Consider the following 25,724-nt stretch of genomic DNA (forward strand, 5'->3'; position numbering starts at 1 on the left):
TCTAATGCACAGTGTACGATCTGCAGCTCATATGCCTCGAACAAGATGTTACTGTATATGAAATGTGAAATGAGCAAGTTCTGCTATCTGAATTCATTAAACACTCCTGGCTTTCTGACCTGAATGATAGATTTGTTTCAGTTATGTGAATTCCAAAACTTTGTTCAATGTTCTGACATAAACCTAAGTGTTCAGGATCCTTATTTTTAAAGACTTTGTTGGAAAACTGAAACAAACAAGTCAAACGTACCATGAAGCAGGCAACACCAGCTCTCACTAACAAAATAATCTACAGTCTGTAGTATACCAGCAGGAAGGATTTGTTTTACAAACTGCAACGGAATAACCCACAAAATCCCCCAGCCTTAATGTCAGTGTCATATGCTGCAATCAGTTTAAATAGAAAATAGGATTTATTTCAATTGATCACCAAACCTAGAAGCTGATTATTCTTGCTGCCCAAGTTGAGTGCTTTTTATACATAATTTATGTGGTCTCTGTATTAAATAAAATGTACATAAAGCTTCATAAGTTTTGTGAGACAGATCGTCTCAGCTTTCAGACGTGTGCTTTTGTGGGCAGAAGGGAGGAGTACTTTGAATTCTCAGTAGTCAGGAAAACCAGAAGCACATCACTTCTGCTGCTTGAGTCAGCAGTGTCCTTTGAGTTCTTTCCTGTACTTTATTCCGAAGGGCTGTGGCATTCAACAGTCTGAGGTTCCTCAGAGATCACAGTGGTGGACTGTACTTCAGCAACATCCCTGGCTCTGAACAGCAGCTCTCCCGGCTGGATAACCTGCTCTGTCTGCCAGTTGGTGGATGAACTGTACTGCTGGTAAAAGTCTGTGTCGGCTTGGAACATAACCAAGGCCTGTGCCGTGTGGATCCGAACATGCTGTGCCAAGCTGTTGGCGTCCAGGAACTTTTCCCCGCAGGAATCACATGCATACAGGATCTGTGTATTGGGATCTGTTATGAGAAAGGAGTAAAAGAATACCTGATTAATAGAAAAGCAGAACATTTTATATTCTTAGATGGTTGAAATTAAGGCATCAATCTGATCTTGGTACTTGGCTCGCATCAACTTAAAGAACAAGATACAACTGGAAACTTGTATAAATACACAATTTTTGTAACATAGTAGTAAATTGATTTTTAAATCTGCATCAAAGGCAGATCAGATCCAGCTTCAAGGAGCATGCAAAATGATATACACACATTACCTGTATAAGCATGATAAAAAAAATATAAAATAAAACAGAACATACTGATAAAGTGCCTCTTTTCAATAATATATCCCTATTCAGTTTGTTTGAAACAGTGAAAGGATGCGACATGTCACAATGTTGAGATTCACAGTCTTCCAGTGCAGAGACGCCTTTCACGTCAGTATGAAAACCTGCTATTGAACAAGCAACAAGTGATGAACTGTAATTCCATCAAATGCACATTTCTAGCATATTCTTCTGTAAATGTCTCATGAAGTTATGGTAATCAAGCTTATGCAAATGCACATTCAGTGTCTGTCTAATTTAAAAGTTGTTCCAGGAATGTTAGAACATTATGACTGTTCCCTATATAATTCTATTAGGGTAAGTCTTAGAAGCCCTTAAGGCAGGGTACAGGATATTAAAAAGAAGGACATGCTTATTTTGTGTTTTACATGTCCTGACAGTGAAAACTCACTATTGGCGTTTTCACTGTAGCAAGGCTGGTAGTCCCATTAGGCAACATGAGGATACACTAGCCAAATCAATAAGTGCCAACTTCCATTTGGGACCACCCACTATAGTATTTTGAGACATCAAAATTATTGTTACAGTAAACCCGATTTATTTCTGAACTCCGATTTAAAAAACGTTTCATGCAAAGGTGACTTTAGAATGTCACCGCTTTCTTGACCCAAAGTTCTAGCAGCTATTTCCGATTAACTACAGCAGTTATCACCCGTGACAGACTGCTGTCCTCAGGCCAGGAGATGTGAAGCACTCCCAGGAACAGGGAACAAAAGGTCTATTGGTGAGAGAAGGTGTGACCTCCCCCTTTATGATGGCCAGAGGGCTTTGGCCACAGATGAATGATAAGCAAACGTGAATCACACTGTAGCCTGCCCTTCCCTTTGAGTTAGTAGACAGGCTGGAATATGTTCCAGAGGGGGGAAACCAGTTGCAGAACCAATATTCCAAGAGTGGCGGCTATTTATGCTGGAAACTCCTTAGGACTGTGCCTGTGGCTCTGTCCCAGGAAGAAGGGTCCTGACATCTTGGATTTGGGCACAGAGATGCACTGTGGTATTGTGTAGCGCCAACCCTACAGGAAACGATGAAAGAGTGGGTAGGGTTACCTTGTTGGATATGTAGCCCCATTGGTTCGGGAGTCCTTCCCATCCATAATCTCGTAATTGGCATAAAAGTGGCATCCCTGGCTTCCAGCCTCAGACCACTTCTAGACTTGGAAAGAACAGAAGGACTGCACCTGCCAAACCTGTGGACCTCAGAAAGAAAGGCTGTACCAAGGATGACTGCATCTGCAGAACCAAGACAGGACTTCAAAAAGAGGACTGCTACTGCTGTTGAACCGGTGGTGAGAGACCCCAAGGGCTGGAACTGCTTCCAAAGACCAGTGAGCGGACTCCAAAGGCTAGTTGGATAGCTTTCTGTTAAGGTTTAAGGACAAAAAAGCTAAAGAAGTTCTGCACCTGCAAAGTACCCAGCTGACCAGGTCGAACTGTAAAGGACTACCCTGGGCTCTGCTGGTGTAGCCCATGAGATGGAATCCTAGCCCCTAACAGGTGTCCCTCAAGTCCTGGACCATTGGCTGTTGCCAGAGTGTACTCTTTCTTACTACAGATCTGCAACTTCCAAGCCAAAAGCAAAAGAAAACTGTCTGAGAATCAAGGCTCTTCACTAGACTGCTGGACTTTGTCGGTCCATGGAATCCTAGCCCCTAACAGGTGTCCCTCAAGTCCTGGACCATTGGCTGTTGCCAGAGTGTACTCTTTCTTACTACAGATCTGCAACTTCCAATCCAAAAGCAAAAGAAAACTGTCTGAGAATCAAGGCTCTTCACTAGACTGCTGGACTTTGTCGGTCCATCAACGTCGAACCAAACGCTGGACTTAAGCTGCAGAGGACCCTGCCGACTCGACAGTCGACCAGAAAAAGAACCAGGTAAAACTGACCGGGAGCAATCCGGCATCTGAATCAGATCTGCACTTCATCACAGTCGGCCTGAAACTTTGACTTTGCTCTGCATCCTTGAGTTCGAGGCTGACAGACTACCGTGTACAGTGAAAAAACAGTGATTTATCAAATTAATTGGAACTTTGAATGAATGGCAGTGATTTATAAAAACCTTGTAAAAATCATAACTCCAGTTTCCTTCATTAGATTTTTGTCATTTTGGTATCTATTTAAAGATAAATATATACTATTTTTAAAGAGTGGAGTGGAGTGGAGTTTTATTGTGTCGTGGCTCTTACTCACTAACTGTTTTGGTACTGATAAATGCTTTACACTTATTTGTGCAAGTTAAGCGAGACTGCTTCTAATACAGCTAACTAGGACAAAGCTAAATGGTTTAGATTTAAAAAAAACTTTACTGGAATGGATGCGGATTGGTGAAAATATTACTTAGTACGGTCTCACAACCACCCCAATTAATAATCCACTTTTCTCACAACATTTGGCACACAAGGTTAAATGTGCCTGTATCTGCTGGCCTCTGAACATCCAGAATACCCAAATTGTTTGTGGGGCATGACGGGGTGGAATTCCAGGGCAGAGGGCTGCAGCTTTGGATGCTTGCAAAGAACAATATCAGCTAGAATTGACACTGGGATTATTTTTTAAGAACTCAGATGTTGCAGGACTCCTCCATCCCGAGTCCCACATCTGACCAACTAAAAATGCACTGCATTAGCAAAGCCAAGCCCTGAATCTTGAATAAGGATAATGTTACCTACACAGTAAACATCTGTTCTTGGCATGTACAGCTGTAGATTCACATGCTTTACATACTCGTGCAATCTAGTGTTGGGTCCGGATGTTTGCAGTTTTTTTTTTTTAAAGAAGTCTTTTCCAGTCACCAGGTAGGTAAGTCCTTTCGGTGATAGTGCGCGTGGGCATCGACTCCATTGTTAGATTGTTTTACCGCAGATGGTGAGAAAGGAGTTAGTAAGAGTAGAATAGAGATGTCCATGCTTATGTATGTATACCAAAGAGAGAACTGCAGCAGCTACAGGTACCTGGGGAGGCGGGTGGGTGCATGTGAATCTACAGCTGTACATGCCAAGAACAGATGTTTACTGTGTAAGTAACATTATCAGTTTGAGGATTGTGAACAGTAGATCACAAGCTTTGTATTGACTATAGCAGTATTCTCCCAAAGCGGTGGCTAACCTGTAGCTACTGGAATTGTCTGAAATAGTGTTTTAAGTACTGCTTGGCCCACATTAGCTTGTTGCCTCACTAACACATCTACACAATAGTGTTTGGTGAATGTGTGCGGTGTAGACCATGTTGCAGCTTTGCAAATGTCAACTATGGGGATGTTTCCGAAGAAAGCCATAGTAGCTCCTAACTTGCGAGTGGAATGCGCTCTAGGGGGTACAGTTAGTGTTCTTTTTGCTTTTGCATAACAAGTTTGAATGCATTTAACGATCCACCTTGCAATACCCGATTTGGAGATAGGATTGCCCTTGTGTGGTGGTGCAAAAGCAACAAAAAGTTGTTTGGTTTTACAATATGATTTTGTTCTTTCGATGTAATATAAAAGTGCTCTTCTGACATCTAAGGTGTGTAGAGCTCGTTCTGCAAAATAATCAGGTTGAGGTAAGAGTGCAGGTAACTCTACCGACTGATTTATGTGAAATGCAGATACTACCTTAGAAAGAAATTTTGGGTTTGTACAAAGAACCACGCTGTCTCTGTGCAGTTGGAAAAAAGGTTCTTCTATGGTTCGTGCCTGTAGTTCACCCACTCTCCTCAGTGAAGTGATTGCAATGAGGAAAGCGGTTTTTCAAGAGAGAAACGGTGGCTCGCATTTATACATGGGGTCAAAGGGTGGCCCCATTAATCTTGTGAGGACTATGTTAAGATTCCACACTGGGGCAAGTGGGAGTCTTAGTGGTATGACTCTTAAGTCCTTCCATGAAAGCTTAAATTGCGGGCACTCTGAAATGCGATAAATGTTGCCTATTTTATAGATACGCAGCTACTGCAACAAGATGTAGCCGGATGGAGGTGTAAGCCAATCCTGACTGCTGCAAGTGCAAGATAGCAGATGCCGTTTTGTATGGAAGCATCAAGAGGGCTGATGTGACTGTTATTGCAATAAATAACAAAGCATTTCCATTTAGCTGCGTAACAGGCTCTTGTGGTAGGCCTTCTGGTCTCCCTGATGATGTTCCTGCAGTCTGGTGGAAGGTTCAGATAACCAAACTCTATGACTTCAGGAGCCAGATCGCGAAGTTCAGTTGTTTGGGATCAGGGTGTCTGATTTCTCCATGGCTCTGTGTGAGGAGACTGGATGTTAGGTGTGGCTTTTGATGCGGGACCAGAGACAGCTCCAATAGGGTTGTGAACCATGGTTGACGGGCCCATGTGGGAGCTACTAGGATCAGTGTGAGGGATGTTTGCCTGAGATTTCGAACCACTAATGGAATGAGTGGGAGAGGCGGAAAAGCATAGGCAAATATCCCTGACCAGTTCATCCATAGTGTATTGCCCTCGGAGAGCGGGTGTGGGTACCCCCCCCCCCCCACATTTTTGTATGTAATACATGGCTGTCATGTTTTCGGTACAAACTAAGACAGTTTTGCCAACCAGGTGAGTTTGAAATGCCTTGAGAGCCAGAAAGATTGCAAGCAGTTCTAAATGGATGATGTGGAGCAACTTTCGCTGTTAGCTCCATAGGCCTTGCACTGTGTGGTGCTGAAGATGAGCTCCCCAGCCAGTGAGGGACGCGTCCGCTGTTAGTATGATCTGTGAAATGGGTCTATGAAGGGCCGTCCTTCCGATAGATTTTGTGGGTTCCACCACTGCAGAGAGAGATGAGTACGGCCGCTTACCAACACTAGTTCGGATAATAGACACTGTGATTGGTTTCACTGACTCGCTAAGCATTCCTGAAGGGGACGCATGTGCAGCCTGGCACGGGGAGCAATCATGATGCAAGATGCCGTCATTCCCAGAACTTGCCTATACACCCGAGCTGGAAGCGAGTGATTTGATTGAAACTGGAGAACTAAAGCCTGAATTTTGCTAATTGTGGCTGCATTGGGAAAGGCCAGAGCCTTTTCAGTATTTAAGGTGGCTCCTAGGTAGTTTTGAGTATTGGCAGGCTGGAGATGTGATTTTAGCACATTGACTGTGAACCACAGTTGATGTAGTAACTGAATTGATCGGTGAGTGTGCTCGAGACATTTTGGATACGTACTGGCTTTGATGAGCCAGTCGTCCAAGTAGGGGAAGACATGGAGGTGTTGTCTTCTCAAGTGAGCAGCGACTAAAGCCTGACACTTTGTGAAAGACTCTGGGGGCAGTGGTGACTTCGAACGTGAGTACCTTGAACTGGTAATGTTGACCTGCTATCACAAATCTGAGAAAGTTGCGAGGAGCGTGATGGATTGGAATATGGAAATAGGCGTCCTTTAAGTCTAGAGTAGACAAAGTCGCCCTCTTGCAGAAGTGGTAGTACTTGTTGAAGTGTTACTATGTGAAAACGGTCTGACTGTATTTAAAGATTTAGCTCTCTGAGGTTCAATATTGGTCTGAGAGAACCATCCTTTTTGGGTATTAGGAAGTAAAAGGAGTAGACGCCCGACCCGTGGTGTTGTGGTGGTACAGGCTCTATAGCCCCTTTTAGGAGAAGAGACTGAACCTCTGTTTTGAGGAGGTGTAGGTGATCCGGTGAGAGATTGTGTGACCTTGGGGGAATGTTTGGAGTATTGTTGGTGACCTCCAGGCAGTAACCAGACCCGCTATTATAAAAAATTAAAAAAAATATTAATTTTACAACATTCAGGCTTCCGTGCAAGCGTGACTTCTCACAAATTGTGCACACGTTATAGCATTTGTGTTCTAGCACTAATAACTCAGACTTGGAGTTCTTCAATTGCACGTCTTTCTATTTACTGTTCATTTAAATAGATTTTTCAACAATAAGACTATCCAAATATGCGGCTGCTAAATTCACTAACATTTATTTAAAAGTACTTTAGTTCAGTACTCTTTTAGTATAGTGTTAATATTAAGTCATATATGCTTATTAAATAAACATTTTTATAAAAAAGAACCCTGGGATTTTCATAAGTGTGTATGTGTAACTTTAAACATATATGTTGTCTTCCTATCCCTGATACTGAACTCCTTTACGGAGACATACTCCTTTTAATGCACTGAGGTATCTTTCATGTTCTCTTATGCAGTTTTTAACAGAGAAAACTATGCTATGTACTAGTAGTTCTTTCCCACCCTGGTCTGACCCTTTTACTGTTCATAGCCCCTGGAAGAGAATTATGAATGTCATGATGTTGTTTTTACCAGTTGTTGGTTACAGCTCCTGGACCTTGTTCCCTCCGCATCAGTGCACCACCACTAGCACAGCCCTACCTCAGCAGCAGTTAAAGCACCAACACAGCACCACTTCAGCATCAGCCCAGCACCACCTCAGCATCAGAGCAGCATCACTTCAGCACAGCACCAACACAGCATCACTTAGCACCACCTGCGTATCATTCAGCACCACCTCCACACCAACACACCACTACCTCAGCATCACTCAGCACCACCTCAGTCTGCCCTTGGAATGTGGCATCTGTCGATTCTCCCCTAGTGTTCGTCCGCTGCTTATGTTGTAATTCATGTACTATTTCCCAACCTCTACTCTCTTGTTGTTTATGTCCCCCCACCCCCAAAATAACACCCCAAAAACTATAACAAACAAGAATTGGAACAGGCAGGAATAAGTTGCCAGCATTGCAAGGACAAAAAACCTAGAAGAGATTTTTTATGTTAATTATTTTTTTAATAGGTTTGTTCAGCAGTACATAATGTCTTCTTGGTTATATATGAGGTAACAAAAATGCTTATAACACTTTTTTATTATAACCTCTCAACATGCTGCAAAGCAGGCACACTTCTCTACAACATAGCTTAAAGACATTGGCAAAGCCAATAGCTCTGGCTAAACACTTATAAGGTCCCAAAGACGAGACCTATTGGCTATGCCAATGCTTGTTTTTATTTATTTTTAGTTGTACAGCTTGCCAAAGCAGGATTTGGTGGGATTTATCATTGTAAGACAACTGGGGTCCTCTGGCACTTTGAAGTATTTGATTGCCATATGCTTGCCTCACTGCTGTATGCAATCATCCCAATCTGAACGTGTTCTACTGAGTCAATCTTCCCTTTTTTGTTTGCAATTTTATCTTAATAATATATCTTGATTTTAAATGTATCGGTCTGTAAAGTCACATATCCTATTTATAAGTAAATGTAAAGTAGATTACCTTCATCTCAGATATTTCAGGCTTCTAAAGTCAAGGCAACACACCTAAACTTTGATTGTACTGTTTGTGACTGGGTTGGCATTCCGTATGTGGTTAGCAAACTACCTTCATCCAAAACATTAGTGAACACAAACACAAAACATTCTCTTCAAATGAATGTGCCAGTGGTTACATGCCTTTGCGGAACTTCGACTCTGGCATGGGCATAGGAAGTTATAAAGGCATGGGAACTGGATGGGGATCCAGTTTGGATTTAGAGGCTTATCCTTGTTACATTGTTTGGGTATAGGGCATATTCAAGGCATTTTCCTGCGGAAGATCAGTCATACCTAAAGTTTTATTAAACAGAATCAAATTGATGCAGCTTTGCTGTTCAAAACCAAATTTCACAGTGACGTTCCGCTGTTTATCGTATTGGAAAATAACCAGTTCTCGGCCATTGGTAAAAACAGAAACACAACTCACCTGCCTCCTGCACCTGCTTGACAGCTTTTGTTATTTCTGCCTTAAGCGCTTCTGTTTCGTCTGCTGTCACATCGGCTGTCACTGGTACAACTGGCATTGTGGAAAAAAATGAAAACCAATTCAATATTTGAATTAATAACAAAACGTTTGTATGCTGCTGTAATTCCTACAGATTTTCAACAGTACTATTCTTCTTTGTTAGAAAACCAGCAGCAGGTAGCATTGTAGGTTTGACAGCACATAGCCTTGCTTTACCAAATAGTGGGAACACATTGTACTCTGTGCAAAGACCTGAAACTCCTTGTGAATAAATGAATGAATGAATGAATATTTTTTATTGTATCAATTAACAAAAATTGTTACAAAAAGTCTCCTATATAATATCCGCAAAACTTACTTGCTACAATAGGCATCATTAACTACTACACATTTGATGTACTACATCCAGTAAAACAAATCCTAAATATACAGATCATAGATTATAAAAACACTAAAACCCATGTATCAATTTATACAAAGTACAGGGAATAAAAAGTGCGAGATGGGTACGCACCGGCTCTCTTTGTTTTTTAAACTGGGGACTTTTCCCCTGGGCAGAAACTTCACAAAACAGGCACATTCATATAGAATTTCAACATAGAGAGGCATTCAAAGACCTATTTTGGAAGAGAGATTTCGTGCAGTCTTAAAATTCTAAAGTGCAAGGTGCGTTACTTAAACATTCTTTAACATTGTGTGCAAATTTAGCAAACCTAGCCAGTTCCATCGGTGTCTCCAGGCTAAACAAGAGTTTCATGGCATCCTTGCAATTACCTGTCCCATATTTTAACAAGCATTTACAATGCAATGGTCTCGGCATTGTTAAAGTTAGAGCTATTGGCATTGCTCCTGACATTGTTTTTGTATTTTGTAAACTGAGATAATAGAACAATCTGACATAACTCGGAGAATAGCATTTTCTGTGGGCCCGACCTTGGCAGGGCAATTTGGACCTCTGTGTAGACGACATAATTATGGCTATTTCTTTATATCGGAGTTAAGGGTAGGGGGTGTAAAAGCGACGATATGAATATGCCTATTTACATCTACTTTATAAACAATCATTTGAAGCTTTAACAAACATATTTAACAACAAAAACGATCTGGTTAAAATATTGAGCAGCCTAGAAATAACGCAATCGGCGTGACGTAAACATAAATGAAACAAAATCCTACTTCTGAGTAGAAGAAAACTAGCCCTACAATTTCCCTGAGTTACATACGAATCTAACCTTTAATATGCGGACTTTCAATCCAATAGTGTTCCCTCTGTGGTAAATAAAATTCATTACCGGGACTTAATTTGATACGGAAACATAATAAAATAGCTCAGTAAAATGAGAGGCAGAATCCGTGGTATTAGAGGTTCGGAATGGGCTTTATTCCAATGAACGATTATAATCGGTTGCTCCAAGTTCCGTCACCACGAAGGTTCAGGAAGTGAAGTACATACATTATTGACAAGAAATGACTTTTATAGAACATACATTACAATGAAATAGATGCGGGAGGCGTAACAATTGATAAGGAAGGTGACGATTCACATGCGTAACCGAAAATGGGTGTAATGAGGAGTAAAAAGGAACATAATTGGTTATGATGTCATATATAGGTGGATCCATAAGATTATACTTGGCATAGATGCGCGCGCAGCAGTATGACGTGTGATTGACGTTCAACTAGGGGGTGAGGGGGACTTGACATTTAGCTCTACATGTGGAGACAAGAAGTCTGGGGGGTCAAGTCAACCTAATCCCAAATCATATCTAACATCCTATGTTTAAAGAACTATGTTATCCACAAAGGAAGGACTCTTGGACAAAATCTATCCTATACTGACTGTGTGTGTGTGTACAAGCGTCTAAGTGTCTACACTAGATGCGAGGGCAGGAATTTTCCATAGTAACAGGGCTATGAATTACTTGCATAAAGACAGAGAAGCCGGGCCTTTGCTTGGTAGCTGGAAGAATGTTTACTTAAACTACTAGACAGGAATGCATCGGGCAGGGAACGGAGCAGATAATTTTCGAAGGTGAAATACAGTTCTTGGCAGAGAATAGGCTGATGTCAGGCTTCGTGAGCCGCGCAGAGAATGAGACAAAGTTCATGGTCACAGATGCAGGCTCAGACTGGAGTTTTCAGAGGCAGAAGGCAAGAAAAGCTTGATGACAGAATCAGGGCCTACTTGCCTGGACTGTAAAATGGCATAAGTGAACCATATAAAGGCGGTGGCCTTTCGTACTTAGGAATGGAATATCCGGCCCATTCATGGCGGATCAACAGAGGACATGTTAACGGTGGACGCACATGTGTTTGCGTCTTCATAACTGGAACTGGAGGGAACATACATGTACTTGTAACATGCACATAGAACCGTTGGGGTCCAAGATAGGGGACATAACTGACCAGAAAAATCCATATTTCCACATTCCCTCCTTGTCCCCTACTTGCCCGTCAAGAGATATCAATCTTCATTAATCCATTGATCTGTTCATATAGCATCATTTGTTCTTCTTTCTTCTTCCGGGATCTTGAATGAAAATCTTGATGTGGAATGCACGATGTGGCACACAGACCACAAATCGCTGGTCCACATTGCAGGCATAAGCAGCAACTGAATAATATGAGAAGGCCAATACCTAGGAAGGATAGAACTCTCCATCCCCAGGCTGATATCACGCTCCAAAACCAACCGGACCAAGTCCAGGTGCCTGGGTTCTGGTGTATCTGGCTTACAATCTTATGAAGGCGGGTTATGGCCTTATATACAGATGGCGAATTTTCTGGTATGAAAATGCAACAGCTTGATCCGATGACCCTACAAGCTCCGCCCCTATCGGCCAGGATGACGTCAAGGACAAGACGATTTTGAAGCACAACAATCCGCATAGCAGACTGCTCTTCTGTTAAATTGCCTAAAGCGGAAATAGTTTCATTCACTACTGCTTCAAGGGTTCTAGTTAATCTACGTATCAGCTTACTATTAGTAACAGTACCTATATAGGGAAAGAGACCTTTATTGAAATCTGTGTATTTTTCCCATGCTGTTTCAGTGTAATCGACTATCGGGAGATCTCTCCTTACTCTATTATTTACTAAATGAGTGTTTCTGTGATAATCGGAGGGAGCTAGAAAAACAGGTGGCAAAAGGAATCCAATGTAGCAAGTACCATCCCAATCTAGAGGCAAACGTACATATGCCGTCTGACCACATATGAAATAGGAATGGCGGGAAGCTCTAAATGTGGACTTGCCTTGATCACTAAATTTTACTACAGTGGTGCATCTACTATGGCCCATATGAATGGAACCATTCTTTCTTACACATAATTCACCTTTTACTGGAAATATTGACATAGCGGGCAAAATTGGAGTAGCTTCGGATTCGATATTTAGGATCATAAGATTAAGCGTAAAATTACCTAATCCATATACTTCATTTTCTAGATCAGTTCCTGTTCTCTGGGGAAGTCCCTCCTTGTTGGGGTAGCAGACCTTAAGCAAAACTAAATTCAAATGTCCCCATACCCAGTTATCTTGATAAACTGCAGAATTCGAATCCAGAGAATTAATTAGGCTAAACCATGCTCCACAGGAGCCGTTGTGTGTGAACGGGTATGGAAAAAGAGGTAAAATTCCTTTATAATTCTGATAGGGAGGGAGTCGGCCACATATCCAACAGTTTGTAGCATTGCTAACCTGATGGGAATGATGTAACATACTAATAAAAGTGTTATTGCGCAGCGCAAATCTGTATGACAATTCAAGCGGAGGTAATTCACTAAAAGAATGTTCAGCAGTAACATTGTAAACATGTCTAGAAACAGGATAATATATGTGCAACAATATACTTGCAGTAATTATTAAAAGACTTAAGAAAAACAAAATTAATAACGTCATTATGCAATGGCTACGCAGTGATTTACAGTACGCCTGTCGTTTCAACATTTTTCGGGTGTTTTCTCTATTCAGGTCCAAGGGATACATGTCAGAGACAATTCAACCGCTTCACCTTGGAGAGGACTTAAACAATCAAATTGCTCGACTAATTGGGCCTGAGCTTTAATTTATAAAGTTCCTGACTGTTGGCCTCAGCCACAGGTAGGTTTGAGTCAATGGGTGAAGACACACGAGGTGGGCTATTCACATCCGAAGGAAGTCCATGAAATTTCTTGATATGACTTGAATGAATCCATCCTTTTCTGCCTTCGATCTTCACGGCTGTCCTTGTGGTGAGCAGGACCAATTTGGGTGCTTTCCACCTGGGCTCCAGCTGAGTCTTTCGGTCGAAATTCCTCACAAGAACAAGGTCCCCCGGAACTACGTCAAGGGGTTTCACCTCAGTGTTGTCGGGAAAGGCTGCAGCTACCTGTGAACGACAAGATTGTAGTGCAGACATCAAGGAAGCCAAGTAATCTGTCAGCATATTACAGTCAATATCAGTTATTTTTCGTGGCATAGGCGTCCCCCACATATTTGGTGGTCTGCCGAAGATCACTTCATACGGGGATAGCCCTGTTCGAGAGTGTGCTACCATTCTTGTGTAAAAGAGTGCAACTGGTAGTGCTACTACCCAGTCAACACCTTTTTCTCTGCATATTTTGGATAATCTTATTTTCAGAGTCTGATTATGTCTTTCTACGAGACCTGCTGCCTCAGGGTGTCGGACACAGTGGAATTTCCACTGATAACCTAACAAAAGTGAAACGTGTTTCATTAATTCGGATGAGAACGGCTGGCCGTTATCTGAGTGAACAACACGTGGTAAACCGTATCGTGGGAAGAATTCTCGAACCAACTGTTTGGCAGTAGTCGGGGCAGTGTAATCTGAAACCGGGTATGCCTCCGTCCAACGGGAAAGAGCACACACAACTACGAGAACATATTTGAATCCTCGACATCGTTCCATCTGGATATAATCCATCTGGAGGACTTCAAAAGGGTGATTAGGAGGATGAAATCCACCTTGTTCTACGGGAACACTTTTTCCTGGGTTGAACTGGCAACAGATCATACAGGTACGGACCTTTTGTTTGGCTGCTGCTCGTAAATGTTTATTGAACCAAATGTGTTGAATGCTATCTAGCATAGCTTTCTCTCCTAGATGCGCTGGACTATGGATAGTGTTAATAATGACTTGGACCATTGAATCAGGAAGGAACCACACAGACTTTTCCTTCATCATCCATCCTTGATCCGTTTGGATCCCTCCTAATTCCGTCCATTTCTTTATTTCATCTGGTGTAGCATGTGTCTGGATGTCAATTACGTCAAGAGTAGGATCTTTAACCGTCATACAATGTGTTGGCGTCTGGACTATTGTCTTTGTCATCTCGGATGTTTGAGTTTGAGCAGTCTGTTTAGCTGTTCTATCAGCTAGATCATTGCCTTGAGAAATGATATCAGTAACTTTCGTATGTGCTTTGCATTTCATAATCGATATTGCAATGGGTAAATGTATTGCATCTAATAAGGCATGAATGAGGGGTCCGTGCTGAATGTGGGCACCGTGAGAAGTTAAATAACCTCTCTCTCGCCACAGCACGCCGAAGTCATGTACGACTCCGAATGCATAACGTGAATCAGTGTATATGTTGACTTTTTTATTTGTGGCTCGAATACAGGCTTGTGTCAGAGCGATGAGCTCTGCGGCTTGAGCTGACAAAGTATTTATACGATTGGTTTCAATGACTTCAGTATATGTTGTGACTGCGTAAGCGGCCACTAACTCTCCTGTACTTGTTCTCATACATGAACCATCTACATACAACGTCAGGTCTGGGTCTGACAATGGGACGTCTGTCAAGTCTTGTCTGGGTTTCGTCGTTATTGTAATAACTTCAATACAGTCATGGGCTAGTGGGTCTGTTCCGGTTACTGGCAAAAGTGTGGCAGGATTCAATGTGTTACAGCGTCTGATTTCTATGTGTGGCTGAAACAATGTAAGTTCGTACCCTGTAAGTCGCGCTATAGTCAAGTGTTGTGTTTGCGTTCTATTTACAAGAACCTCTACTGCATGTGGTACTTGAACTGTCAATGGATGTCCTAACACTATGGCATCGCTTTGTCTGATTGCTAAAGCTGTCGCTGCCACTGATTTTAGGCATGCAGGCAAAGCCTGAGCTACGGGATCTAATGTACTAGAAAAATAAGCACATGGTTTGTGTGCTCCTGCTTGTTCCTGTGTGAGTACTGACAAGGCAGTACCTTCGCGTTCTGTAACAAAGAGTGTAAACTGTTTTCTGTAACATGGCGTTGCTAAAACAGGTGCTTGACATAAAGCTTTCTTTAGGCTTTCAAAAGCTTGTGTATGTTCCTGAGTCCAAGGGAGAACAGTCGATGTGGCTGCCTCCTGTGTTGTCAACTGAATGAGTGGTTTTGCTAGAAATGCGTACTGAGGGATCCACTGTCTACAATATGGAGTGAGGCCTATGAAAGCCCGCACCTCCTTTTGTGTCTTGGGTATTGGCATGTTAGCTATTAACTGAATGCGGTCTGGTGTAAGCTGCCTTCCCTCCTTGGACAGCGAGTGACCAAGGTAAATAACTCGCTGGACACAGAATTGCAGCTTAGAAGGGGACACCTTGTGACCCTTTTCAGCTAGAAATTGTAAAACTGTCAGTGATGCTTTCTCACATTCGGGTTCGCTTCTAGCGGTGATCAACAGATCATCGACATATTGAAGCAAGGCAGTGTTAACTGGCATGTGGATACTGTCAAGTTCTCGTTTCAGTGCTTGGCTATAGATGCTGGGGCTTTCTGTAAATCCTTGAGGTGCGCGTGAGAATTTAAAGCTACGTCCATTTAAACTAAATCCGAACAAATATTGGCTTTCCGGCTCTATTGGGACGCTGAAAAAGGCGTTTTTAAGATCAATTACAGTAAAGAATGTTGCTTCGGAATCAATGGCTGTCAATAATGACGAGATATCAGGGACCACAGGGAATTGTGGCACAATGCACTTGTTTAATTCGCGCAGATCAATAACCAATCGATATACTGGTGGGGCCTTCGGATCTGTTCGTTTGAGAATCGGAATTATCGGTGAATTACATACATTGGAATCTGTTTCTACAACCACTCCTTGGGCAATGAGTTCGTCAATGATTTGCAGTAAAGCCACTACAGCATCTGGTGGTAACTTGTATTGTCGCATTCGTGGTAGTACCACTCCTGCCTTTAGTGTGACTCGATATGGTGTAATATTCATGCAACCAACATCAGTAGGGCCTTGTGCCCATAGATGTGTAGGTAAAGTCTGCAATCGGGGATCCATGTCTCTAGACACATAATGACCTTTAAAATCACATAAAAACAATCTTACTCCTTCCGGAGAACAACATATTATAGCTCCTAGAGCCTTCAGTGTTTTTATTCCTAACAGGTTTTCTGGACATGATTTAGTAAGCAATAAATCTGTAGTTCGGGTCAAAGGTCCTATCGTAAGTGGAAGAGGTTGTGACACTTCATTAACAATAGGTTTTCCTGAAAAACCAAGGGAAATATTCTGCGAGCCTGAGAGGGGTGCCCCTGGAACTTCACTACGTTTTATGGTTGTTCGACTTGCCCCGGTATCGAGTAAAAATTTTCTATCTTGGCCTAATAATTCACTATGTACATAAGGTCCTTCTTGGTCTACCGGGATCTCGATAAGGGGTAAGTCAACTTCCCTCTCTAGGCTGGTTCATGCATATCGTTGATAATCAGGATAGTCATACTGTGCGGTCTGGTACAGTTGTCGTGTCGTGGTTTGTGTGGCAGCAACAGGCAGCGCTGGTGCAGCTGGCACAAACTGTACAGACTGTGGTGGAGCTGGCATGGACTGTGCATGTTGCGGGGCTCCTTGTTCATTCTGATCCTGTCTAGGTGGCCGTGGTCTTTCTTTTGTATTACCTATGGCGATATTATGTTTCAAAACTGGACAATCGTGTACGTAATGACCTGGCTTTTTACAATAATTGCATGTCCCTTTTATAGGTCCTGCGAAATCACCGGAATGTGTCACACCCTTTTTATGTCCTTCAGCTGGAACTGTCTGAGAAACTAGCATCTTCATTTTCGTGTCTTTCATGCGTCTGTGTTCATGTTCTTGTTCCTCTCTAATTCTATTGTGATGGTACTGTAACATTTGTAACATTTGTGATGGGGTGTTACCTTGCCAAGTACTCTCGAATTTTAATACTCTATTCTTCACTTGGGGCAAGGAATTTTCCACTAATTTTGTCACAAACAGATGTGGGTATGATTCGCTACTCGCTTTTATACCACTATTTATACCAAAACATTTTTCAAATCGTGCATAGAAATCACTAGTGTCTTCATCTTGCTTTTGTTTACAGGCTGAAATTGCACCCCAGTCTTCCTTTTTCGTGGTTAATAAACGTGGCAGTACCTGTACTAGTAAACCTGGTAGTGCTTTAGTTTTGTCCCCAAGCCCTGCTCCTGCAGTTCGGGCCCTCTCTTCTGCTTCTAAAGCTGACCATTCTATCTTTTGGTCTCCTACCTCCCACTCTTTTTCCTTGAGTTTTTCATAAATGCCAGCAGGCATCAATACCTTTAATATTGTCATAATGTCGGGATAGGTATACTCTCCCATGAGTAACATGTCTTTAATTTCTCGGTGGAAACCCGCTGGGTCTTTGTCATGACTAGGTACCACTTTCTTCATTTCCAACAATTCTATTTTCGATATGGGCGTATACACATATACACGTTTAAACTCATTGTCCTCGCCCTTTATTGGGTGCACTTCTCGTAAGGGATTCTGTCTGTCCATGTAATACATGGTTCTTTCCTTGATGGGCAGTGAGACATGTTCTGGGCATATAAAAAGAATGTACTGCTTTCTTGATTCTAGTATTTCTTTAATTAGCTTAGTACCTGAACCTCTCCATCTATTCGTGAGTAATTCGGTCAATATATCAGGTAAGGGACCAGGATCTGAATGTTGGCTTTTATATAGTATAAGAAGTTGTTGAATCATATAAATCCCAGCTAACCGCTGTTCATCTGGGGTGAGATTCAAAAATGTGTGAGCTACTGTGTCATCACTATACTTCCCGGGACTGTCAACCCAATGGACAGCTGACCTGGCTAATTCTTGTTCATCCATAGAATCGAGAAAATGATAACCCCTTCGTTCTCGGAGTAATTTATCTGCTGCTTGGAATGAATGCTCGTTAGACCTTATATTTATTATTGGTGTTTGAAATTTCCTGTTATTTTCTAGACACATCGGACGTATCGGATCAGTAAGACATCTAGTACTATTACAAGATCTTCTTCTACCTACATAGGCTATAGTTTCTGACTGTCCTGTGGGCAGTCCTGATGCTTCTTCCTCGCTTTGTTCGAACTGGTCTACCGTTAATCTTTCTTCGTGTAGGCGTTCTATTTCTTTACGGATCTTTCGGCACATGGCTATTATACAGTTTTGCTTATCATGTCTCCCTTCTGATATATTCTGGCTCCATCTGGTAAGAATCTGCATTGCTTCCGGGTCTACCCCCGGTCGGTCTTGACTTCTGATCACACAATTTATGAGGAAACGCAACAGTTCCCCCTGTATTTCCACTTTCTGGTATTCCATAGCTCTGTTAATACATTCAGAATCTCGCCCTGTTTGAACAAAATGATATATATTATCTAGATGCTCAGTCATTCCTGGTAACTTCCCTAGATACACCGCGGCTCGTCTGATACGTAATGATGCCAGGGTCATTTCGTCCTCTTTGCCGGGCACAGGGTCATATCTACACTCTACAAGAAGTTCCTTAAGCGTGCGGGCATTTATGAGTTTGGGTGTACGTGAATGTGCTGACTCTTGAAAAGTAAGTTTATTTATTCTAGGTGGTGTAGAAAAGATATTGGTAGCACCTCCGGTAGCCCCATCTGGGGTATCGGGTGTGAAAGGATTCGTTGTTCGTGATACAGCAACTATAGGCGTGGATACAGCTATAGAAGTAGCTGTAGGAACAGATGCAGAAACAGATGTGCTTGCCGGAACTTGTGTCAGAACTTGTTGCTGTAACGATACGGGTACTGGATCTTGGCGTTGAACCTCCCTGGCAGGCGGTCTATGTGGGGCGGAATTTGCATACTCGGGAGCTGCGTCATCTAAATATGAGGAAAGAAAAACATCTTCTGCGGTTCTAGGATGCCCCTTAGGATGTACCTTTATTGGAAACAATGGGGTTGGCAAGTCTTTTGGTATCTCTGAAGTAGCCTTAGGCAATCCTTCGGCCAGAAGGGGATACATACCATTCATAAGGGCATTTCTTTGTCTGTCTACTTGTTCTGATTTCACTCGTGCACCTTCTTTAATTAATAGATTTTCTCGGACTTCATTAGAATTCTCTTTACTCTTCTCTTCCTGTCTACGTGCTTTTTCTGTTCGTCTATGTGATTCTTTACGCCATAATTCAATGGCGTCTTTCTGTGATTGTCTAGCTTTCTTTTTCCATAATTCTTCCTCTACTTTCACGATGCACTCTGCATCCCAGGTCCCCGCTGCGGGCCACCTCTGACTTTCTGGTAATTCCTTAGTGTAGTCTACCCATAGATCAAGAAATAATATGGCGTCTAGGCCATGTTTATGATACATGAAGTACCCTGGAGTGTCCCTAGGAGGAATGGGAACAGCTTCTTCGAGTACCCCTTTTCTAGTTGTGATCTGTCTTAGTTTCGAAAAGAGCGGCATATTGAGAACTGATCTGATACTTAATCTTGAACACACTTAGTACAAAAGCACAATAATGAACAACCATTCATACCACAATATGCAGGACGTTTAACACATTAAACATTAAACATTAAACATTTTTTAACCTTTTAAAATAACCAACAATGATGATCGTCTGCATAACTAATCACCAAGCATAATTCTTTGACAATAACTAGATACTTCGGAATACTTGATATACTGCTAAACAGTACATATACACTGCTAAAACAGTGCAGACCGGATTTGTGTACCCAAACCCGTCTTGACCGGCACAACCTATGTGCACGTCAGAAATGCCTCCCCAGCAATGGTACTCACCGGGTAGCTTCGGAAACGGAAGGCCTCGGAAACTGGACTGAACTTGAACCGGACTGGACTCGACTCGAACACTGCGGAGACTGGACTCGACTTGGGACTTCGGAAACTGGTGGGCCTCTGTATACCTCGGATCTTGCTCTCTCAGCTAGGCTCTGGTCGGGATACTTCGCACTTCTCACCGCCTCGTCTGGGTGTTGATCGCAGCCTCAGTCGCCCCCGCTTGACCGGAGGGAGATACAGGAAATCCTGCTGGTACGCGTTATTGTCCGTCCAGCTGTGGCAGGAGACCGGGCCTGCAACTCACCGCCGGCGCGTGAGATGAGAAAGTGTCCCTGTTCGGGCGCCATTCATGTGGTAAATAAAATTCATTACCGGGACTTAATTTGATACGGAAACATAATAAAATAGCTCAGTAAAATGAGAGGCAGAATCCGTGGTATTAGAGGTTCGGAATGGGCTTTATTCCAATGAACGATTATAATCGGTTGCTCCAAGTTCCGTCACCACGAAGGTTCAGGAAGTGAAGTACATACATTATTGACAAGAAATGACTTTTATAGAACATACATTACAATGAAATAGATGCGGGAGGCGTAACAATTGATAAGGAAGGTGACGATTCACATGCGTAACCGAAAATGGGTGTAATGAGGAGTAAAAAGGAACATAATTGGTTATGATGTCATATATAGGTGGATCCATAAGATTATACTTGGCATAGATGCGCGCGCAGCAGTATGACGTGTGATTGACGTTCAACTAGGGGGTGAGGGGGACTTGACATTTAGCTCTACATGTGGAGACAAGAAGTCTGGGGGGTCAAGTCAACCTAATCCCAAATCATATCTAACATCCTATGTTTAAAGAACTATGTTATCCACAAAGGAAGGACTCTTGGACAAAATCTATCCTATACTGACTGTGTGTGTGTGTACAAGCGTCTAAGTGTCTACACTAGATGCGAGGGCAGGAATTTTCCATAGTAACAGGGCTATGAATTACTTGCATAAAGACAGAGAAGCCGGGCCTTTGCTTGGTAGCTGGAAGAATGTTTACTTAAACTACTAGACAGGAATGCATCGGGCAGGGAACGGAGCAGATAATTTTCGAAGGTGAAATACAGTTCTTGGCAGAGAATAGGCTGATGTCAGGCTTCGTGAGCCGCGCAGAGAATGAGACAAAGTTCATGGTCACAGATGCAGGCTCAGACTGGAGTTTTCAGAGGCAGAAGGCAAGAAAAGCTTGATGACAGAATCAGGGCCTACTTGCCTGGACTGTAAAATGGCATAAGTGAACCATATAAAGGCGGTGGCCTTTCGTACTTAGGAATGGAATATCCGGCCCATTCATGGCGGATCAACAGAGGACATGTTAACGGTGGACGCACATGTGTTTGCGTCTTCATAACTGGAACTGGAGGGAACATACATGTACTTGTAACATGCACATAGAACCGTTGGGGTCCAAGATAGGGGACATAACTGACCAGAAAAATCCATATTTCCACACCTCGACTATATATACACAATTGATTTTATAACATGATCCTAAATTACATATTGGGCACGGAGTGAACGTTGTACAAATGACTCGACTATGCGAAGTATCTCTTGAGATGCGACTCTTGCAGATTGAATGAGGTGGACAACACATTTGAGCGCCTGTTGTAAGGGTGAGCTGCCTACAGCTACACGCTGCATCATCGTCTATAGAGACAGTCAGATGGCGAGGCAGGGGCTTTGGGCCGCTAAGCACGTGCACAGCGGCCACGAGCCCTGCATTACACTTTTAGATCCCGTCCCCTCCCTTCTCTGACCTCTTTAACTGAGAGAAACTCCAGTAGCGGGAAAACAAGGTGCCGATCCAGGAAGTGTGCGATCTTCGTGGTGAGATCGTACTGCGCCATCTTGGCAGAAAAGAAAGCTTCAACACCCGAAAACTTTATTAAAGACTGAAAGAGGGACAAAGGCGTGTGAGTAAGGCAGCCGGGAAGTGTCAATACTGGTAGGTAGGCGGGTACTAGAGTGGTCAGTGGAAATAGAAGAAGGGCGAACCTGGCTCGGATGATCGGGGGAAAGACTGTTGATAAAGAAGACGGTCGCACAAGCCTGCTACGAGTAGGGTTGGCACCGAACACGTTTTCTACCGGTGTTCAGTTGGTTTAAGCTCCTTATCTAGACGCCTAGTTTGCTCAGGTGCGCGTGCGCACGGTGAAATCCTGCGTACTGACTTGTCTGTGAAACTTGAATTTCTCAACTTCCCGCGTGTGTGCAAATCAGCCTGGATTAACTTCAGCCTTGCGCATTCGTGTGTTTTGATTCCGAGATGCGCGTTTTAATCTTGGAATGCAAAGAGATCATACAAATAATTGGGAGAGGATGTGGTCTTGATACTAGACTGCTGACTTTTGGAGCTGGAAAACGAAGGTTCGAGCCTCGGGGTCGACTGTGATACTTAATCTCCCCGTGCATACCAAAATAATGAATGTCATTGTGTAACGTAACTGGTGCCTATGTAAAGCGCTCCAATACCTTCGAATCGATTTCGCACTATATAAATCGGCAGAAAAAAAGAAAGAACAAGAAACAGCGACGGAGTGTAGGCAGGAGCGAGATTGAGAAATGGAAAAGAACGATACAACAGTGAAATAAGCAAAACAAGCCGAGGGACCCGGAAGACACCACCGCCTTTCTCCGAGGCACAGCAGAAAATGCCTCGGAGAAAGGGAGCGTCCTTTTCGGATTTGGGGGCGTGTTTTGCTGTTGTCTCCTCCCTGAGACTTCGCGCAAAAAACACGCCCCCCGATCCGAAAAGGACGGGGCATAATCGGAGTGACTGGACCTCTTCTCCAGTGGCTGGCCAGCATTTAAGAGGCCAGCCAATGGAGAACAGGAGAGAAGAGGGGCGGGTGCAAGCCCCTCTTCTTAAAGTCATTAAATCTCGCAAGCGAGACTGCGCAAGCGCAGCCATCGCTAGCCGAGACCTAAAAACAATGGTCTTAGTAAAGTGCGACGTGAGTGTGTTAGGCAATGGCATATGCAGACCGAATGAACTATGGATTCTTCATACTGGTGACATAGTCTGCAGGTGGTAATTGCCTCTAAGGATTTCCAGTGCCTGTTGATATCTTTTATCGGCAAGGCCATAAGCCTCGCTGTTAAAATTTGCTTTAAAATGATCTTATTTAATGCAGCGTCGAGGTATGGTTGCCATTGCCGATCTTCATAGGAGCTTACAAGTATCCCAATATTACTTTTGGAACTATTCAACTCCTTCATGTCTTCTTCCCTGGATAGTGCTCTAACGAACAAGTTACTTACCTTCGGTAACGATGTATCTGTAAGAAACATTAGTTAGTTAGATTCCTCACCTTAGAATATCCCCAGGCGTCAGGCTGGATCCGGATAGATTTTTGTAGCAATACCCCTTGCGCGTCGGTAGGCGTCGTCTACGGCTCCGCGTCCGTCGTCGGCGTCGTGCGCCGGAATGATGTCGGAGTACTTAGACGCCGCCCTCGCGCGCTGACGTCAGTTCTTCTACATAATTTTCCGCGCCAGGGACGCTGAGCCATGCAAGAGACCGACACTGGTGCCAAAAAATCTAGGGCCCTGAAAGGGAGAACCTTAACCCTAGATGTCGGTTCGCAGAACGGGGAGGCTGGGTGGTTCGGTGAGGAATCTAACTAACTAATGTTTCTTACAGGTACATCGTTACCGAAGGTAAGTAACTTGTTCATCTGAAAGAAACACGTTAGTTAGATTCCTCACCTTAGAATAGATACCCCAGCAATACCAACCCCGGAGGTGGGCTTGCGAACCAAGATCACACCAGAAAGTTCTGGCGAACAGAACGGCCAAAATGGCCATCTCTCCGGACTTGGCTGTCCAGGCAATAGTACTTGGCGAACGTGTGCAGTGAAGCCCACGTCGCCGCCTGACAGATGTCCTGCAAGGGGACTCCCCGTCCCAGGGCAGTTGTCGCCGCTGTGGCCCGGGTGGAATGGGCTCTCAGCCCAACAGGAGGGACCTTTTTCACCAAGGAATAGCAGAGTTTAATACACAACACGACCCATCGCGAGATGGTCCGCTTGTGCACAGCTTTACCCTTCTTAGCACCTACATATCCAACAAAAAGTTGGTCGTCCACCCAGAACTGTTTTGTGCGGTCCAAATAAAAGGACAGCGCACGTTTTGGGTCCAGACGGTGGAGCCTCTCTTCATCTTTTGAAGGATGCGGAGGCGGAAAGAAGGTGGGCAGCGTGACAGATTGCCCGATGTGAAAGGGAGTCACGACTTTAGGAAGAAAAGAAGGACGTGTCCGGAGGACAACCTTATCCGGATGAACCGAAAGGAAGGGAGGCTTAGCTGACAGAGCCTGGAGCTCACTCACCCGCCTAGCGGAGGTGATAGCCACCAGGAAGGCAGTTTTCAGAGTCAGTAGACAAATGGGACAGTTGTGAAGGGGCTCAAAGGGAGCGCACATCAGAAAAGTGAGAACAAGGTTCAAGTCCCACTGAGGCATTACGAATGGAACAGGAGGGAACATATGAGTAATGCCCTTGAGAAAACGTGAAACAACAGGGGACTTGAAAAGAGAAGGCTGATCAGGAAGCCTTAAGAAAGCAGAGATTGCAGCAAGATAACCCTTCAAGGTGCCCAGAGCAGAGCCCTGCTGGGCCAAAGAAAGAAGAAAGAGGAGAACCTCAGAAAGAGGGGCAGAAAGGGGATCCACAGCCTTTGCTGTGCACCATGCCACAAATTTGTTCCACCGGCAGGCGTATACCGTCTTTGTGGAGGGACGCCTGGCTGCCAGAATGACATCACAGACTTCAGGAGGCAAGTCAAATGGCATCAACTGTCGCCGCTCAATCTCCACGCATGGAGGTGGAGGCTGGACAAGTTCGGGTGGAGGACCGTCCCCTGTTGCTGCGACAGAAGGTCCTCCTGAAGAGGCAGTCGTATCGGGGGATCGATGGACATACTGAGTAGCTCGGGATACCAGTACCTTCGTGCCCAATCCGGAACCACCAAGATGACTTGGGCCCGGTCGTGCCTGATCTTCTTCAGCACTCTGGGCAGAAGTGGTATAGGCGGAAAGGCGTACAACAGACCGCAACTCCACTCGCGACGAAAAGCGTCTCCGAGCGAGTGCCGCCTTGGAAATTCCAAGGCGCAGAACTGCTGACATTGCGTGTTCTCTTCGGTGGCGAATAGATCTAACCAAGGCTCTCCCCACTGCAGAAAAAGACCTTGCGCCACGTCCGAGTTCAGACGCCATTCATGATCCATCATGCACCGGCGGCTGAGTTTGTCTGCTCTGGCGTTCAGAGAGCCCGCCAGATGTTGAACCACCAGGGTGATGCCCTGATGTTCCAGCCATGTCCAGAGGCGCAGAGCCTCCTGACAAAGGGTCCACGACCCCACCCCGCCCTGTTTGTTGCAATACCACATGGCGGTGGTGTTGTCCGTGAACACCTGCACGACACTTCCCCGGACAGAGGGAAGGAAGGCTTTTAGTGCAAGTCGGATTGCCCTCAGCTCCAATAGGTTGATATGGAGCCGAGTCTCCGCCGGAGACCAGAGTCCTCTGATCTCCGCCTCTCCCATATGGCCCCCCCATCCCAGGAGGGACGCATCCGTCACTACGACATGCTCCGGTTGGGGTAGGG

At 43.9% G+C, this 25,724-nt stretch overlaps 1 protein-coding gene across 4 annotated transcripts in view; it reads right to left on the minus strand.

Annotated features, from left to right (window-relative positions):
- Nucleotides 1-394: 394 nt before the first annotated feature.
- ZBTB17 (zinc finger and BTB domain containing 17) overlaps nt 395-25,724 on the minus strand; it is a 405,882-nt gene continuing 380,552 nt past the window's right edge. For all 4 annotated transcript variants that reach the window (XM_085609022.1, XM_085609021.1, XM_085609020.1 and 1 more), the window contains exons 14-15: nt 8,977-9,066; nt 395-968 (exon numbers count right to left, since the gene is read on the minus strand). In XM_085609022.1, coding sequence (XP_085465148.1) covers nt 682-968; nt 8,977-9,066 — 377 coding nt within the window. In that variant the 3' untranslated portion in view covers nt 395-681. The remainder of the gene's footprint in view (nt 969-8,976; nt 9,067-25,724) is intronic.

Source organism: Triturus cristatus, chromosome 1_2 (assembly GCF_964204655.1).
Source record: "Triturus cristatus chromosome 1_2, aTriCri1.1, whole genome shotgun sequence".
Classification (NCBI taxonomy): domain Eukaryota; kingdom Metazoa; phylum Chordata; class Amphibia; order Caudata; family Salamandridae; genus Triturus; species Triturus cristatus.